The 17,886-nt window shown below is 48.4% G+C and overlaps 1 protein-coding gene across 2 annotated transcripts in view; it reads right to left on the reverse strand.

Moving 5' to 3' along the window:
* The window catches only part of PRKAR2B (protein kinase cAMP-dependent type II regulatory subunit beta), a 200,006-nt gene that overhangs the window by 13,797 nt on the left and 168,323 nt on the right, over positions 1-17,886 (reverse strand). For both annotated transcript variants that reach the window (XM_030549404.1, XM_030549458.1), the window contains exon 5: positions 5,558-5,664. In XM_030549404.1, coding sequence (XP_030405264.1) covers positions 5,558-5,664 — 107 coding nt within the window. The remainder of the gene's footprint in view (positions 1-5,557; positions 5,665-17,886) is intronic.

Below are 17,886 nucleotides of genomic sequence, written 5' to 3' on the forward strand. Positions count from 1 at the left end.
GCAACCATGGACCCAGGAGACTGAGACAAGAACGAGCTGAGGTCGTTGGGAAAGCCTTCAGACCTCAGATGGTTGTTGCCATCGCCTAAAATCTCAGTTGCAATAAGCAGGCTCCGACTAGGTAGGAGACCAGGATAGCCCCTAGGGAGCCCAACCTCTGCGTGGGGACCAGAGTGGATTGCTCTATAATAAACAGCAGGCCTTGACCTGTGAATAAGACCGTGGCGATGCCCACGCGCTGAGTGGTTTGTGTCTCAGAGTCTCCGTGGATAAGCGAATCGTCCAGATACGGAAAAACGCATATCCGACATCAGCGACGGTAGGCGGCGACTATGGCCGTAAACTGGGAGTATTGACAGTCGGCTATAGAGCGGAGGCATCTCCCGTGCGGAGGGAAGATGGCATTGCGAAAGTACGCGTGCTTCATATCCAGGGCGGCACAGTAGCCCCCAGGAGGCAAGGATGGAGTAATGATTCCCAGGGATACCATGCAGAACTCCAACCTTATCCTAACCCGGTTGAGTCCGTGCAGGACCAAGAAGGTCTGAGACCTGTGTTCGAGTGGGGGACTAGGGCATAACGGGGGTAAAACCCCTTACCCCTTTCGTCCGCTGAAGTGGGACAGGGCTGGAGCAAATTCAAGGTGGTACCTATGCTCCATCGTGCGCAGGACCCAGCGATCTGAAAGTAACTGGGGCCATGCCAGGAGAAAGCGGAATCGGGATCCCGTCCTGCGACTGGTACACTGCCCTCAGGTGAACCTTGGAAGGTCCGTCTTTGGTCCCAGTGGTAATTGCGAGGGACCTTGACTTTGGCTCTTTAGGGGTCCTGACGTTCGTCTGCGACCACCTTGGCCCTGCCGTTTGCCAGAGTTCTGCCTCTGGCTAGGCACAGAGTATGGCGGCTGGGGCCAGAAAGGCCTGCGTTTCGTCGCTGGCGTATACATGCTGAGACGCATTAGGACCCTATTGCCCACCAGACTTCGCAGTCTGGGGCTGTCTCTGCCGCGAAGATGCCTTTACCAACAAAGGGTAAATCCTGAATGGCATACCGCAGCTCCGGCCGGAGGTTTAAAACCTGAAGCCATGAAATGCACCTCACGGCGACACTCAAGGCCAGAGTGCCGGCCGCAGAGTCTGCTGCGTCCAACGAGGCCTGGAGGGACGCTCTGGGAACCTTCTTTCCCCCCGTCCTCCAAGACGGCAGCGAACTCCAGGTGGAAGTTTTGAGGGAGAAACTCCTTCACTCAGGTGCTATAATTATCGCAGCTAAGCAAGGCTTGTTGCTTTGCTACCCCGAGCTGCAGGGCCCCTGCAGAGTACACCTGGCGGCCAAGCCTGTTCATTCGCCAAGCCTCTTTCTGCTTCGGGGCTGGCGCCCGCTGGCCATCATATCAGGATCGTGGTCCTGAGCATAAAATCTGCGCATATGGGATGACACGGATGCGTGTCCGGACGGCCATGGAGGTACTAAAAGAAGGCACAGGCAGAGTCTCTGACTCACTCGGACATTGCCCAACTCGGCACCGAGGACCGGCATCGGGAGGCGTATCGGTACCTGGAACGAGATCCAGACCCGCAACCAGAACGGTGTCGGGAGGTCGACCGAGATCTCGAGGCTCGGAGAAGGGCTACAGGAGTCAAGGTACCCGCCCTGGTGCCAGAGGTCGGAACGGTGCCGATAGCGGGTCGGCGAACGGGATACCGACCGGTGCAGCGAGTGTGACCAGTACCGAGGAAAACAGCACCGGGACTGCCAGTGGTGTCCGGCGTGCCGACAGGACTTGGAGTGTCTGCGGGACCGTGATCATGAACGGTGCCACTCTGCTGTGCTGACAGGGGACAGTCCCCTGAAGAGACTGTATTACCCGTACCGGCGGTGCCCGGAACAGGCAGCACTGACTCTGTCATGGCACTGAGAGCCCTCGCCGATGGTAACATCTCCGGCGTGAAGGGAACAGCAGGCTCAACCACAGTGCGTACTGGGGAGCTGTCAGGCACCGGATTCGACGGCCCTCGTGGGACCGGGATCCATGGTACCGAGGTCATCAGAGCTTCGGTAGGTGTCGGTGCCGGGCGAACCGAGTTAGATAAGCTGTCTGGCTGCGGTGCCGTCAGCACTGAAGCAGCGGGAGTAATACGCTCAACCACGGCGCGTGCCGGGGAGCCGTCGGGCACCGGATTCGATAGCCCTTGTGGGACTGGAATCGACGGTGCCGATGTTGTCGGTGCCTCAGAGGCGTCGGTGCCGGGCAATCCGACTTAGACTAGCCTTCTGGCTGCGGTGCCGTTGGCATGGAAGCAGCCGGAGCAGGAGCTCAACCACGGCGCGTGCCGGGGAGCCGTCAGGCACCGGATTCTACGGCCCTTGCGGGACCGGGATCGACGGTGCCGACGTCATCGGTGCCGCAGCAGGTGTTGGTGCCGGGCGATCCGACTTAGACTATCCCTCTGGCTGCGGTGCCGTTGGCATGGAAGCAGCCGGAGCATTAGCTCGACCACGGCGCGTGCCGGGGAGCCGTCAGGCACCAGATTCTACGGCCCTTGCGGGACCGGGGATCGACAGTGCCGACGTCATCGGTGCCGCAGCAGGTGTCGGTGCCGGGCGATCCGACGTAGACGAGCTCTCTGGCTGCGGTGCCGTTGGCACGGAAGCAGCAGGAGCAATACGCTCAACCACGGCGCGTGCCGGGGAGCCGTCAGGCACTGGATTCTACGGCCCTTGTGGGACCGGGATCGACGGTGACGACGTCATCGGTGCCGTAGCAGGTGTCGGCGCCGGGCGATCCGACTTAGACGCGCTCTCTGGCTGCGGTGCCGCTGGCACGGAAGCAGCAGGAGCAGTAGCTCAACCACGGCGCGCGCCGGGGAGCCGTCAGGCACCGGATTCTACGGCCCTCGTGGGACCGGGATCGACGGTGCCGACGTCGTCGGTGCCGGGCGAGCCATCTTAGACGAGCTCTCTAGCTGTGGTGCAGTTGGCACAGAAGCAGCAGGAGCAGTAAGCTCTACCACGGCGCGAGCCGGGGAGCTGCCAGGCACCGGATTCCGTGGTCCTGGGGGACTGGAATCGACGGAGCCGAAGTCATCGGTGCCTCTGCAGGTGTCGGTGCCGGGTAACGCAACTTAGGCGAGCTCTCTGGCTGCGATGCAGGTGGCACGGAAGCAGCGGGAGCAGGGGGCTCAACCACGGCGCGTGCCGGGGAGCCTCCAGGCACCAGCAGGAATCGTAGGCTCTCTCGACCTCGGAAGAAGGGAGCGGTGCAGAGTCGACATCGGTGCCGGCGACGGTCGGTGCCGAAAGGCCTTGGTAGTAACGGCGGGGTCCGGTGCCGAGGAGGCGCTTCTGCCCGCCGCTTGAACATCGCTCGGCGCCAAGGTGGAGGGGTAAGTGAAAGTCCCGCACCTTTTTGTTCTCGGCTTAAAAGCCTTGCAAATGGGGCACTTATCTGTCAAGTGTGCTTCCCTGAGGCACTTCAAACAGGAGTCCTGTAGATCTCTCTTCGGCCGCGGCTTTTGGCAGGCCGGGCCCCTTTTAAAACCCGGTGAGCCATGCATGGCTCCGGCACTGGGCTCATGGAAGGGGCTACTTCCTGAACCCCGCTAACTAAACTAACCATGTTAGCAAAGAAAACACGTATAACCATACAAATATATATATAAAAGGGTTATAACTGCATAATTATATACGAGAAAACGAGTAGCTAGGGAAGTGGAGGTCAGCTAAGCCGCGCTCCACTGTTCCAACGACCGACACGGGCGGTAAGAAGGAACTGAGGAGCAGGTGGGCCGGCAGGAGTATATATGGAGCGCCATGGTGGCGCCACTCTAGGGGGCGACCTGCCGGCCCACTGAGTTGCTAGGGTAAAAGTTTTCCGACGAATGTGCACGCGCGGCGCGTACACCTAACTGGAATGGATATGAGCAATCACTCGAAGAAGAAGAACTGAATGGAGTCCCTGCAGCCTTCTGAAGAGGAAGTGGCTAAACCATAATCCCAGAAAAATGGGAGAAACTTGGATCTTCCAATGAAGAATCCAAACTCTGTGTCACAGTCTCCTCAGAGATATACAGAGTACATTGCGGATTCTCTATAGAAGCCAGTATTAATAGCCCTGGCTATATCATTGTATCCTACCTGAAACTGAAGACAGAAGGTAGAAAAAGTTTAGTGCAGAAGTTCTCAAACTGTGGTCCGTGGACCATCAGTGGTCCACGAGCTCCATTCAGGTGGTCCGCAGATCGTTCCTTCTAAGCTGCATGCCTGGGCGGCCGCACATAACAGAATGAAGGGCCACCCACCTAATTAGTGGAGCTGCACAGGCATGGCCCTACTAATTAGGTGCCTGGACCCTGGAGAAGTCGCACATGTAAGGTGAGGTGGTGGCCTTGGAGGGGAATAGGAGTAGGTGAGAGAGGGCAGTTGAGTGAGAAGAGGGGGTGGGGCGAATTTGGGATGTGCAGGGCTGCGGCGGCCAGAGAAAGAGGTGATTTTCCCCAGCGCCAGAGCTGTGGCTGCCTGGGAGAGATGCCCCTCTTTCCCAGCCTCAGCTCTGTGGCTGCTGTAGTAAGGGAAAGACCCCCCTCCTTCCTAGCCCTGGCTCGGGGGCTGCTGCGGCAGGGGAGAGAGGGAGAGACCCCCCTCCTTCCCAGACCCAGTTCAGGTCTGCTGCAGTGGGGGAGAGAGGGAGAGATCTCCCTCCTTCCCAGACCCATCTCGGGTGCTGCTGCGACGGGGGAGAGAGGGTACATCCATCGCATTAAAAAGGTAAGACTACTGATATTAAAATATGATTTGTGTGCTTTTATTTGTAGAACAAAATAATGTAATTCTTATTAGGTTTTTCTTATATAGGACTTTTATCCAAAGCACTTTACCATAGTTAGCTAACGGTACAAATAACATTTGGAAAGATCATTAATAGGTTCACCGAGACCCACAGAAATTTTCAAGTGGTCCACGAAAAAAAAAGTTTGAGAACCATTAGTTTAGTGCATTGACCTATATTGATGACTTCGTAAGAATTTAACCAAAGGTCAACAGCAGCAGCAGCAACACAAAGGGTGCTCCCAAATCACTGTTTCAGCAATTATATCTATCATTTTACCTATTAATCTGACTATGAAGAATTAGACCCATATGGGAAGTGTAGATAAAATTTGTGCAAGTCTTTGAAAATGTAAGTTTTCTTCTCATGAACAAGAACCTTTACCTACAGCATTGAGAATGTAATAAGATTTCAATCAAATATTGAATGCTAAATCTTTTCCACTTATTTGTTACATTAAATCAGTTGGTCTTTGTCACAGAACATTACATTAAAGGACCAGTGACATGTTCCCTTGCAAACATTTTATTACAGGGGAGAAAAGGCTAGATTTTTTCACTTACTCCTCTCTATTGTTCAACTACTCTTTAACTCTGATAAAATATCTTTGCATTTTCTTTTATACATGCACACACCTGTCTGATTCAACTGAAAGTATATGCAAAAATATATTTTCATTGATACAACTGTGCATAATCCCTTGTGTTACAATAATATATAATCACTCACCTATCAATTACATAGAAGTTATCACCATCATCACCTTGATCAATGACATGCTCCCCTCCTTCAACCAGCTTTTCAAACATAGCATCTAATACCTGAGACATCTGTTCCTATTTAAAAAAACAATAACAAAAAACCCCATAAGATGAAAATTAGGCTCTAATTTTATGGTATCACGCTCAAAAATACAAATAAATTATTTAAATGTTCTATTTAGTCTTAGAGCTTGGCTACACTTGAAGTTGTGCAGCGCTGGGAGTTACAGCTGTCTTCGTACAGCTGTGTAGGGACAGCACTGCAGTGTGGCCACACTGACAGCTAGCAGCGCTGCAGTGTGACCACATTTGCAGCATTTGCAGCGCTGTTGGGAGTGGTGCATTATGGGTAGCTATCCCACAGAGCACCTCATCCCATTTTGGCGCCGTGGGTTGTGAGAAGGGGACGGAAGGGATGCGGGTCATTCCGCTTCCTGTCCCAATGCCCTGTGGTGCAACGCTTCACATCCCATCAGTCACTGTTTTTCCATCCACGTTTGGCGCCATCATGAGTCTCCCAACGGTTTGTGTGCAGCGCGATTTCTGTGGGAAATGGAGCCTGAGCTGCTGAGGACTTTGCTGATGAGTGTCGCCAGCACATCACGTTTGGCAGTTGAGCTATTCCTTCAGTTCCAAAGAGGCAGTGAGGAGTCCGACGATGATATCGAGTCGCCTGACGCGTGTGACACTAAATTGTTGTGGCAGTAACGGACATGCTCAGCACTGTGGAACGCCGCTTTTGGGCTCAGGAAACAAACACTGAGTGGTGGTATCACATCGTCATGGAAGTCTAGGATGACGAGCAGTGGCTGCAGAACTTTCAGAGGAGAAAAGCCACTTTCATGGGATTGTGTGAGGAGCTCGCCCCTACCCTGCAGCGCAAGGACATGAGATTGAGAGCTGCCCTGCCATTGGAGAAGCGGGTGGCTATTGCAATCTGGAAGCTGGCAACTCCAGACAGCTACCAATCGGTCGCGAACCAGTTTGGAGTGGGAAAGTCCACCGTTGGAATTGTGTTGATGCAAGTTTGCAGGGCCATTAATCACATCCTGCTAAGAAGAACCGTGACTCTGGGGAACGTGCAGGACATTCTGGATAGGTTTGCACAAATGGGTTTCCCTAACTGTGGAGGGGCGATAGATGGAACGCATATTCCTATTCTGGCACCACCCTACCTAGCATCCGAGTACATTAATCAGAAGGGGTATTTCTCTATGGTTCTCCAGGCACTTGTGGATCACCGTGGGCGTTTCATTGACATTTACACAGGCTGCCCTGGAAAGGTGCATGATGCACGCACCTTTCGGAACAGTGGCCTTTTCAGGAAGCTGCAGGCAGGGACTTTTTTCCCAGACCGGAAGATCACAGTAGGGGACGTTGAAATGCCCATTGTGATCCTTGGAGACCCCGCTTACCCGTTAATGCCTTGGCTCATGAAACCATACACAGGGAAGCTTGACAGGAGCAAGGACCGGTTCAACTACAGGCTGAGCCGGTGCCGAATGACTGTGGAGTGTGCTTTTGGCCGTTTAAAGGGGCGCTGGCAATCTCTGTATGGGAAGCTAGACTTGGGAGAAAGCAGCATCCCTGTGGTTATATCCGCGTGCTGTACCCTCCATAATATTTGTGAAGGGAAGGGTGAAACATTCAGTCAGGAATGGACCTCTGAGGTTCAACACCTGGAGGCTGAATTTGCACAGCCAGAGAGCAGGGCTACTAGAGAGGCCCAGCACAGGGCTACAAGGATTAGGGATGCCTTGAGGGAGGAATTTGAGGCTGAAAGCCAACAGTAATGTTTGGTGCCTTGCACGGGAGTGAAGTGCAATGGTTACAATGATTTGCAGTGCCTGTTTTTTCCTCGGGGTACGGTATCTTTCACTTTCTGCAATAATAAAAACTGTTTTAAAAGCCAAGAAATCATTTATTGAAAAGAAAGTAAGTAAAAGGGCAGGGGGGTAGGGTGGTGAACTGTACAGTCAGAGGTTTGAATATGTCCTGCCTGGAGTGCTGTGCAATGACTGCTGCACTTTAGGATGAAAATGCTGCATGGTGATGGGGGTTGAGTGCATAGGGTAAGGGCCGTAGTTCTCAAGGCTGGTGGGTGAACGTACAGGTGTTGGGGGCAACTGGTGGTGGTAAGAACCTGGATGCTGGAGAAGTGGGTTTTGAGCTGACATTGGGGCACAAGGGAGACAGCTTTGTGATTGGGGGGGGGCAGCATGGTAGTGCTCTGCCTGCATGGCTACGAGTGACTGGATACAGTCTGTTTGGCGCACCAGAAGGCTTATCAGCTGCTTTGTGCTTTTCTTCTTAGCCAATTCCTTTCTCCTGCTTTCTCTTTCCCTCCAGTGCTGCATTTTCTCTCTCCAGTCCTGCAGCTTCTTTCTCTCTCTGGCAGACTGATTCATAACTGCTTTCGCCATATCTTCTTTGATTTTTCGTGGCTTTTTCCTCAGGTTTTGTAGCTTTTCAGCAGTCTGTGATAAGGCCAGTCCATTTCTAGCAGCAGTCAAGGACACTGTTATTAGAAAAAAGACAAAAATTGAAACATTTAACAGAAAGGCAGCATTGTGTATAATCACAGTGAAGGAGTTCACAGTCTCACTTTAGCATAATTTCCACATACCAAACACAGCACAGAGAGCCCACAGCAGTGAAGACATGGTGAGTAAGGGGTAATGAGTGCAGGAGTTAATTAATCCTGGAAGCCATCTTGCTGCTGCTGCTCACCTGGGAAGGGGAACTGATTGGTTCAGGGCTGTACTGGGGTTTCTGTGTGTCGGGGAAAGCAGAGTGCTGCGGGGGGACCTGCACTGAACACTATCCCTACATTTTCAACAGGAGTTAATCCTGGAAGATATCTCACTGCTGCGGGTTACCTGGGAAGCAAGGGAGAGTCTTTTACAGCAATGCGGATTCCGCCCTGGCCCCTATGCAGCTTGCCTATGTGCAGCAATTGTCCCCCCCCCTCCTCGCAGCACAGTGGCGCAGACACGTTAGCCTGACTGGGACAAGGACCACAGTGGCTCTCCCTATAAACTTGCGCAAGCACATTGCCCACACTCTGGCAGAAACTTTTGAAGAGATTACCGAGGCCGATTACCGTGACGTGATAGACCACATCAATGGGCTATTCCACATCTAGGCATGCATGCATACAGCCATAACCCCCACTCCTCTCCCTAAATATTTCCATCCTGAAAATAAAAGCTGCTTACCGGGAACCCGCTCCTCTGCTTCTTCTTCACCAACAAGTTCCAGCTGCTGCGACTGGCTAGCTTCCTCCTGGCTTGAGAAGAGCTCCTGGCTATATGCCTCCTGGGACTCTGGGATGTCTACCCCTACCCCAGTAACCTCACTCTCGGTTTCCTCCCCCCCACCTCCCTCTCCTCTCCTCTCCCTGCTCTGAACTGTCCATCGTGGTCCTCAGACTGGCAGTGGGGTCACCCCCAAGTATCACATCCAGCTCCTTGTACAAACGGCAGGTCGTGGGGGCAGTACCTGAGCGGCGGTTTCCCTCGCAGGCTTTGCAATAGGCACTCCGCAGCTCCTTCACTTTAACCCTGCACTGCACCGCGTCCCGGTCATGGCCCCTTTCCATCATGGCCTTTTATATCTGCCCATACGTATCGTAATTCCTAGGGCTGGAGCGCAGCTGTGACTGCACAGCTTCCTCCCCCAAACACTGATGAGGTCCAGCAACTCGCCATTGCTCCATGCTGGGGCTCGTTTGGAGCGTGGAGGCATGGTCACTGATTGATTGCAGTCCACACCTGGCTGAGCAAACAGGAAGGGGATTTTTAAAATTCCCGGGGCATTTAAAGGGCGGGTCATGTGAGGCCAGGGCAGTAGAGTGCGAACTGATGAGCAGAGTGGCTGAACAGGTATTCTGGGATACGTCCTAATACCTTGGAGGCCAATTACAGCGCTTTTCGTGGCCACACTTGACGAGCAGCGCTGCATCACCAGCCCTGCAATCGTTATACCCCAAGCAGACCAGGTGTACAGCCAGCGCTGCAGCCAGGGAGTTGCAGCGCTGGATGTGCCGTGCAGGTGTGGACAGTTACTAAGTTGCAGCGCTGTAAACCCACTACCAGCGCTGCAACTCTCCAGTGTTGCCAAGCCCTTATATATTGCACTGGACACCGCTCAGATGATGATAGCACACCTGAAATACATAAAATTTTCATGTTACAATAATCTGTCAATTTATCAGAAAAATAGTGAGATTTTTAGTCAGTATTTCAACATTTAGTTCCACTTCTTTCCTTTTATTGTGTTCAGAGCACAGACACACCTGCAGTTTTAATTCTGCTGTTGCTCACTTTCCTTATGCAGTGCCCTGTAACATTCCTTTCCAAAACGGTCCCTTCACTTAATAATGCAAGATTACTTGATATCTGGTGTGATACCCATATATTACTTGTCATCCCCTTCAGCCGCATAAAATACATTAATTGTTGTTTTGCTAACCAATGTGTGATGGCGTGCACTCACCCTGCACTGGATGGGGAAGTGTTAACTCCAAACTGTGAGCTGAGGAAGCCATGCTCCCACTTTTTACTGGGCATGCTCAAGGTGTAGCACTAGTATAAAGGGGAGTAGCCCCCCAGCTCAGTCTGGGCTGACCACTGGAGAGGAAGGACACATGCTGCACACTCCAGCCTAGGAGCTGCTGAAGTCCCAGACTGTGGGAGCCAGAGGTGCTGATACCCAGGCAGACACCAAGTGGGATGCCATTTGGAGGTCAGAGCCCCCAGGAGCAGCACAACCCAAGGAAACCAGAGACCCCCAAGATGTCTACAGTAAGGAACTGCAGGAGTCATGGTAGGAAGTAGCCCAGGGAGGGACTAGCCATTGTCCTTACAGCAGTCAGTATGTTTTGGGCGGATCCCCACTGACTAAGTGGCGAGTCCACTTGCCACTACCAGGGTCCTGGGCTGGGACCTGGTAGAGCAGGGAGGGCTCAGGTCCCCCTACCCAGGCTGCCACCCACCACTGGGAGGCAGCCCAACCCCCACTAGGCCTCCCTGCCCTGCTGACCAGGGCGAGCCTATTGACTTTATACACTAGGCCTCACAGTCTTGAGATAGAAGACAGCTTAAATGCTGGTGTGCATTCACGCTGCACTGGATGGGGACCTCCCCCCATCCTGTCACACAATGGTAGATATATTTGTCACAATATAGTATTTATTTGACTTCTATAAGTAGCACCTGAACTAGTATGTTTCAATATTGAAATTCCCCATTTATTTATACAATAGCCATATCTTGTGTATTAGTATGTGAAGCTATACACATAAAGTTACATAATATTAGTTACATATAATTAGTATCTATGAAGCACACTGATGATAGATCATAACTTGCAAAGGGGAATACTAGGCACAGAGGTCCCTTGTGAGAGGCCTCCTGATCCTACCACACCCCGCCCCAGGAAAAAGCAGTAGAAGTGAGTCCTCCAGGCTGCCTAGAACAGCTACAGGGAAGCAGCCAATCAGAGTCCAGCAGGCTCATATATAAAAAGGAGCTACTGGACAGCCCACATTCAGTTGCTGGCTAGAGCCAGGGAAGCAGGAAGGTGTTCCTGGCAGGCTGCAGGAATTGACAGAGCAATTGCGTTGACCAGGGGACCCGGGGAGCAAGGAAGGTGCTCTTGGCTGCCTGAAGGGACTCAAGAAAGACTTCAGCCCTGAGATAAGGGTGAAGATGAAAGTACTGGGGCTGTGGGGAAGCGGCCTCAGTAAAGGGAGGCAGCAGTCAGCTGCTACTTATAGGATCCCTTAGTTGGGACCCGGAGTAGTCGATGGGCCTGCCCCCTGCCCCCACTAGGGAAGTGGCTTAAGCACTGAGAAGGTATGTAATCCAGAGAAGGAGCTAAAGACCCAGAAGAAGGTCAGCATTTGTGGGAATTTTTGATATCCCCTGGAAAGTGAGTGAACTGAATTGTAAAGAGGGTCTCAGCTGAAGAGCTGGGATAACTGGTGAAGAGCCCCCCAGGGAGGAAGCCCTGGGGGCACTGCTCCATACTAGAAAAGGGACAAGATGAGAGAGAGCCCAGCAGGAGCTGAGAGACCATTTGGGAAGCAAGCCCATGAGGGACTATAACCAGGGTACTGGGATAGGCCCTGTTGGACTTGTACCCTGGAAGGGGTTTGTTTTATTAGTATATAAATTGTGATTTGGCTGAAGGGCTGAATCACTGAAGATCCACCAGACAAGGGGATTAGCCAACCGGAGGCACTGTGAGCAGTGCAAAGCTGAAGAAAAAGCAGGTGTATGCACATATTCAATCGAGGACATTCAAGAGAGGCAAGTGGGCCCCACCATGTTAACTACATATACTGTAACTTCAGAAAATATGAATATTTAACTTTTTTAAAGTATTGTACATATCAAGACAAACACCTGTCAGGGATGGTCTAGATAATACTTAGTCCTGCCTTGAATGCAGAAGACTGGACTAGATGACCTCAAGAGGCCCCTCCTGTCATAAACAGATAGCTAAGGGTTAATGTTCTTTTACCTGGAAAGGAGTAACCTGAAACACCTGACCAGAGGACCAATCGGGAAAAAAAACTTTTTCAAATCTGGGGAGGGAAGTTTGTGTCTGAGTTCTTTGTTCTAGTGTTCTGCCTGTACTCTCTCTCTCGGCTATGAGAGGATTTCTGTCTCCTGCTTTTCTAATCTTCTGTTTCCAAGTTGTAAGTACAAAGATAAGTTTGTTTTTTTTGTATTTACATGTGTGTAGTTGCTGGAGTGCTTTGAATTGTATTCTTTTTGAATAAGGCTGTTTATTCAATATTCTTTTAAGCAATTGACCCTGTATTTGTCACCTTAATACAGAGAGACCATTTTTATGTATTTTTTCTTTTTATATAAAGCTTTCTTTTTTAAGACCTGTTGGAGTTTTTCTTTAGTGGGGGACTCCAGGGAATTGAGTCTGTAGCTCACCAGGGAATTGGTGGGAGAAAGAAGTCAGGGGGAAAAGAAAATCTCTGTGTGTTAGATTTACTAGCCTGACTTTGCATACCCTCTGGGTGAAGAGGGAAGTACTTGTGTTTTCCAGGACTGGAAATAGAGAGGGTGGAATCCCTCTGTTTAGATTCACGGAGCTTGCTTCTGTGTATCTCTCCAGGAACCCAGGGAGGGAACACCTGGAAGGGAGAAGGGAAGGGAAATGGTTTATTCCCCTTTGTTGTGAGACTCAAGGAATTTGGGTCTTGGGGTCCCCAGGGAAGGTTTTTGGGGGGACCAGAGTGCCCCAAAACACTCTAATTTTTTGGGTGGTGGCAGCTTTACCCAGTCCAAGCTGGTAACTAAGCTTGGAGGTTTTCATGCTAACCCCCATATTTTGGACGCTAAGGTCCAAATCTGGGAATAGGTTATGACACCTCCCAGTCTTGTACTTCTGTGATTCTACATCCAACATACACAGAAGCCACAGCTAAATTGAGTTTTCCTTTCCTTTTATTAATTTATATCGGGGTAGGCAACCTATGGCACGCATGCCGAAGGTGGCACGAGAGCTCATTTTCAGTGGCACTCATGCTGCCTGGGTCCTGGCCACTGTCGCAGCCCTAAGCCTATGCTCAAACATGGCGTCTGTATGGTCAATTGTTGGTCAAAAGGTCACATTGGTATCATGTGTAACACCGTAGTGTGGTATGCAACATTACAGTGCCGTGTGCATTTTCCCGCCCTTTTTGCCTGGTCACCTAGGGGTCAGGCTAGTGCCTTGTGCAAAAATACCAGTGTGTTGTGTGCATAAGGGTAGTGTGCTGTGTGCAGATCCTGTTTACGTGGAGGGCTCCAGCTCGGAATCTGGAAGGCGAAGGAGCTAGGGACCAATCAGATGCTGACACGAGTAAGAGGGTTTTCGAATAAAACCATGTCTCGCACCAAGATCTGGAGGAGTATCCACATGTTAGCTGAAAGACTTGGATCCTCCTTCCAGCTAGAAGGGTCTCCTGCGTATTTTGCCGGCTCGTGTTGTGCCGTGTTTCCCGTCAATTCGTCATGCCCTTGGTGTCTGTACTGCTGGTCAGCTGTGCCTGGAGCGTGGTATTTGTATTCTAATTTCTGTGAATAATCTGTTTGCTTAGCCTCTTCTCTTTTTCCCTCCCTTATTTGGTATAGAACTGTGTAAATTGTTGTCTGGTGTAAAGTTATGTATATAGTATATGAGAGTTAAATTGTTGTATTAATTGCTATTGTGGTTAATTGTTATATTTTACAGTATTTGGTTAATGTGCGCACAGTTTATTTAGTTTTTGTGTATCTGTTCTGGATTTTAGTAAGCAGTTAATTATAGATTGTTTGGATTCTTGTTGTTGGATGTAAATAGATTGTTTCAAGTTGTGTGTAGATTCTCGTTCTAATAGTATTGTTAGTTGGTAAAAGCGCTCCTCCCCAGCCCAAGTTGCAACTTATCCCCCATCAATAAACGGCCACTTGGTTTTGAACTTTCAATCTGTCACATTTTGATTTTCCTCACTGGATCAAAAACTTACTTGAACCTGCATTGGTTTTGGACAGCCACCTGTCCAGGAGGCTCTGTATTTTAAATTAATTTTAAATGAAGCTTCTTAAACATTTTAAACACCTTTTTTACTTTACAAACAACAATAGTTTAGTTATATATTATAGACTTACAGAAAGAGACCATCTAAAAATGTATTACTGGCATGCAAAATCCTAAATTAGAGTGAATAAATAAAGACTCGGCACACCATGTCTGAAAGGTTGCTGACCCCTGATTTATATTCTCTATAATAAGTGCCCTTCTTCCTGTACGCATCTATCAGGGGTTCCCAAATTATGGTATGTGTGCCACTGGTGGTGCATGACCCTGATGTTCCATCAATTCACTTCATCACATTGTGTGTCCCCTTCTTAAATTGTGAATTAATAAAGTTTGGGAACTGCTGATCTACAGGAAGGCTCTATGTGCAACCTTCCCTTTCTATAGACATCTACAGAAATACTGTCCAATGTGGTCTTCTCCCCTCTATTGATAGCCCCAAAGGTTCTATTTTTGGCCCTTCCTTCCTCCACACCATCCCTAAGGCAAAAGCTGATCCACTCTCATGGCTTCGGTGGTGGTAATTTTTAAAATCCTGCCTCATGGGAATGAGAGAATATTCCTGTTAAAATTACCTTCTCCTCAACCTGTTCAGGCTTACATCACTGCTTCTGTCTGTTTGGACCTAACAGATACCCTGATTTTTTCCCTTAATTTAAATGACAACCTTAATTTCTCTGAATTCCTGCACAACTGTCTTGTCTCCCTTTTTCTACACCTGTGGCCTCTCAGCTGCAAGGGTCACATTCTAACCTCAGAGACTTGCATATAGCTTCTATGCACGTCAAGCTGAGTTGTACATGAATATCTGAGGATATAGTTTTGCCCTTAGTGATCACATACAGTATACAAGTTAGAAAACGAGGTCTATACCACCAACAAAATATTCCTTAGCTGTTTTAGTGTTTGGAGCCAACTTATGGGAATACATGTGTCATAAACAGATAGCTAAGGGTTAATGTCTCTTTCACCTGGAAAGGAGTAACCTGAAACACCTGACCAGAGGACCAATCAGGAAACAAGACTTTTTCAAATCTGGGTGGAGGGAAGTTTTGGGTGTCAGTTCTTTGTTCTTTGTCTTGTGTCTGTGCCCTCTTGGCTCTGAGAGTGATTTTTCTATCTCCTGGCTTTCCAAACCACTGTGAACCATTATGAAAAGATAAATCATATGATGCCTAGATAATGTGAGGACAGAAGCAAACCTAAATGTGTGCAATGCTTCATTTGAATAGATAAACCCTGGACTTAATTAGTGCAGTCAGTGAGTAGGATTAGTAGGATTTCACACACTGGATACAACACTGCTTTAATGGAATAAGTAGGTTTATAAAGAAATGTAGCAGACTAATAAAGTGACAGTCTGAATTATGCTTTGGAGACTACAACAACAAATATTTTACTTTACCACTGACATATGGAGTCAGAAGTATCAAAGGATACATTCAATTAAATCAACTCTCAAGTAGAAATATAGAAATGTACAGATGAAACTTGGCTTTCACAGTTTAAATACACTGAAGACCTCTAATTTCTAAATATCTTGCCCAGAATGTCTATGTAGACAATTTCCTTTAGATAGATGCTTTGGAATTTAACCTGTTTATTCTCTCCAAGATTCAGAAGATATTTTAAATTCAGCAACTTTATCATATTCTTCAGTTCATGCAACAGATCACACAAAGAGATTTCTGCAAACTGCACATGCACATTCAGTGTGGCATCCAGCTAGTTGCTGATGCAGTACTGATGTTTCTTCTCCCTGTCCAAGTTTCCTCCTCAATAGCTGACCCAGAGAATGAGCTCACACACATAGTATCATTGCTCTGACAACTGATCCACACATTTGTTTTTAATTGACTTTCACATATGCCACCCCAATTCAACAAATGAAAGAATGTCAACACTCTGGGCACTGGTTTTGCATAAAGCAAGGGTATTGGTACCAGCTGCGAGGTAGGTAATTATGTATGATAATTCCCATATTAAAAATAGGAACATGGAAACAAAGATTAAAAGAATTGCCTGGAGGCACCATATTCTATACAACTAGGCACAGGATGCAAATGAGAACTTAATTCCAATGCTGATTCTGACACCAACCATTTGTGAAGTGGGGGTAATAATATTTCTCCCTCCTTCAAACGAGGTGTTGTAAAGATTAATTAATTCATGCTTGTGAGCATTCAGGACTACTGTGATAAGCACAACAGAAAAGCTCATTAAAATATCCATATTCAGTGCAGCACTGGATAAGAACAAAAGAACAGCCATATTGGAACAGATCAATGGTCCATCTAGCCCAGTATCCAACCTTTGACAGTGGCCACTGCCAGATGCTTCCGAGGGAATGAACAGAATAGATAATCATCAAGTGATCCATCCCATCACCCATTCCAGCTTCTGGCAATCAGAGGCTAGAGATACTTCAGAGCAAGGATTTGCATCCGACCATCCTCGCTAATAGCCAGTGATGGACCTATCCTCCATGAACTCATCTAGTTTCTTTTTTAACCCTGTTAAAGTCTTGGCCTTCAACATCCTCTGGCAAACAGTTCCACTGGTTGACTGTGTGTTGTGTGAAGAAATACTTCTTTTTGTTTGTTTTAAACCTGCTGCCTATTAATTTGATTTGGTGACCCCTAGTTCTTGTGGTCAAGGATTAAATAACACTTCCTTATTTACTTTCTCCACACCAGTCATGATTTTATAGACCTATATCATCTCCCCCCTTAGTTGTCTCTTTTCCAAATGCAAAGTCCAAGTCTTATTAATCTCTCCTCGTATGGAAGCTGTTCATATCCCAAATCATTTTTGTTGCCCTTTTCTGTATCTTTTCCAATTCCAATATATCTTTTCTTTGGGATGGAGAGACCAGATCTGCATGCAGTTTTCAAGATGTGAGCATACTATGTTATTTTCTGTCTTATTATCTATGCCTTTTCTAATGATTCCCAACATTGTTAGCTTTTTCGACTGCTGCTGCACATTGAGCAGATGTTTTCAGAGAACTATTCACGATGATTCCAAGCTCTTTCTTGAGCAGTTGCAGTACACTTAGACCCCCGCATTTTATATATATAGTTGGGATTATGTTTTCCAGTGTGCATTACTTTGCATTTATCAACACTGAATGTCATCTGCCATTTTGCTGCCCAGTCACCTAGTTTTGAGAGATTCCTTTGTATAACTCTTTGCAGTCCGCTTTGGATGTAACTATCTTGACTAGTTTTGTATAATTTGCAAATTGTTCCATCTTACTGTTTATCCTTTTTTCCAGATCATTTATGACTGTTAAACAGTACTGATCACAGCACAGACCCCTGGGTGACACTACTATTTACCACTCTGCATTCTGAAAATTGACCCTGTGTGTCCTATCTTTTAACCAGTTACTGACCCATGAGAAGACCTTCCCTCTTATCCCAGGACAGCTTACTTTGCACTAAAAGCAGCATGGGCCTTGTAGGAACAATTGTATGTGATTGTGTAATTAGGACTGTCATAATACATATATACAGGCAAACCTTAATTCTGATGGCTCCTACTTTTAAGTGCTCTGCTACTAGTTTTTTTCTAAAGTAGTTTGTGTTTACATACATATAAAACACAACCAGATGCAGCTTTCTATTGCAATGTGTGCACATGTGCTATATGGAATGCTGTAGTTGGGGCATCCTAATACTCTATACTACAATACCAGCAGCATTACAA

The sequence above is a fragment of the Gopherus evgoodei genome, chromosome 1 (assembly GCF_007399415.2).
Source record: "Gopherus evgoodei ecotype Sinaloan lineage chromosome 1, rGopEvg1_v1.p, whole genome shotgun sequence".
NCBI classification, from domain to species: Eukaryota; Metazoa; Chordata; order Testudines; family Testudinidae; genus Gopherus; species Gopherus evgoodei.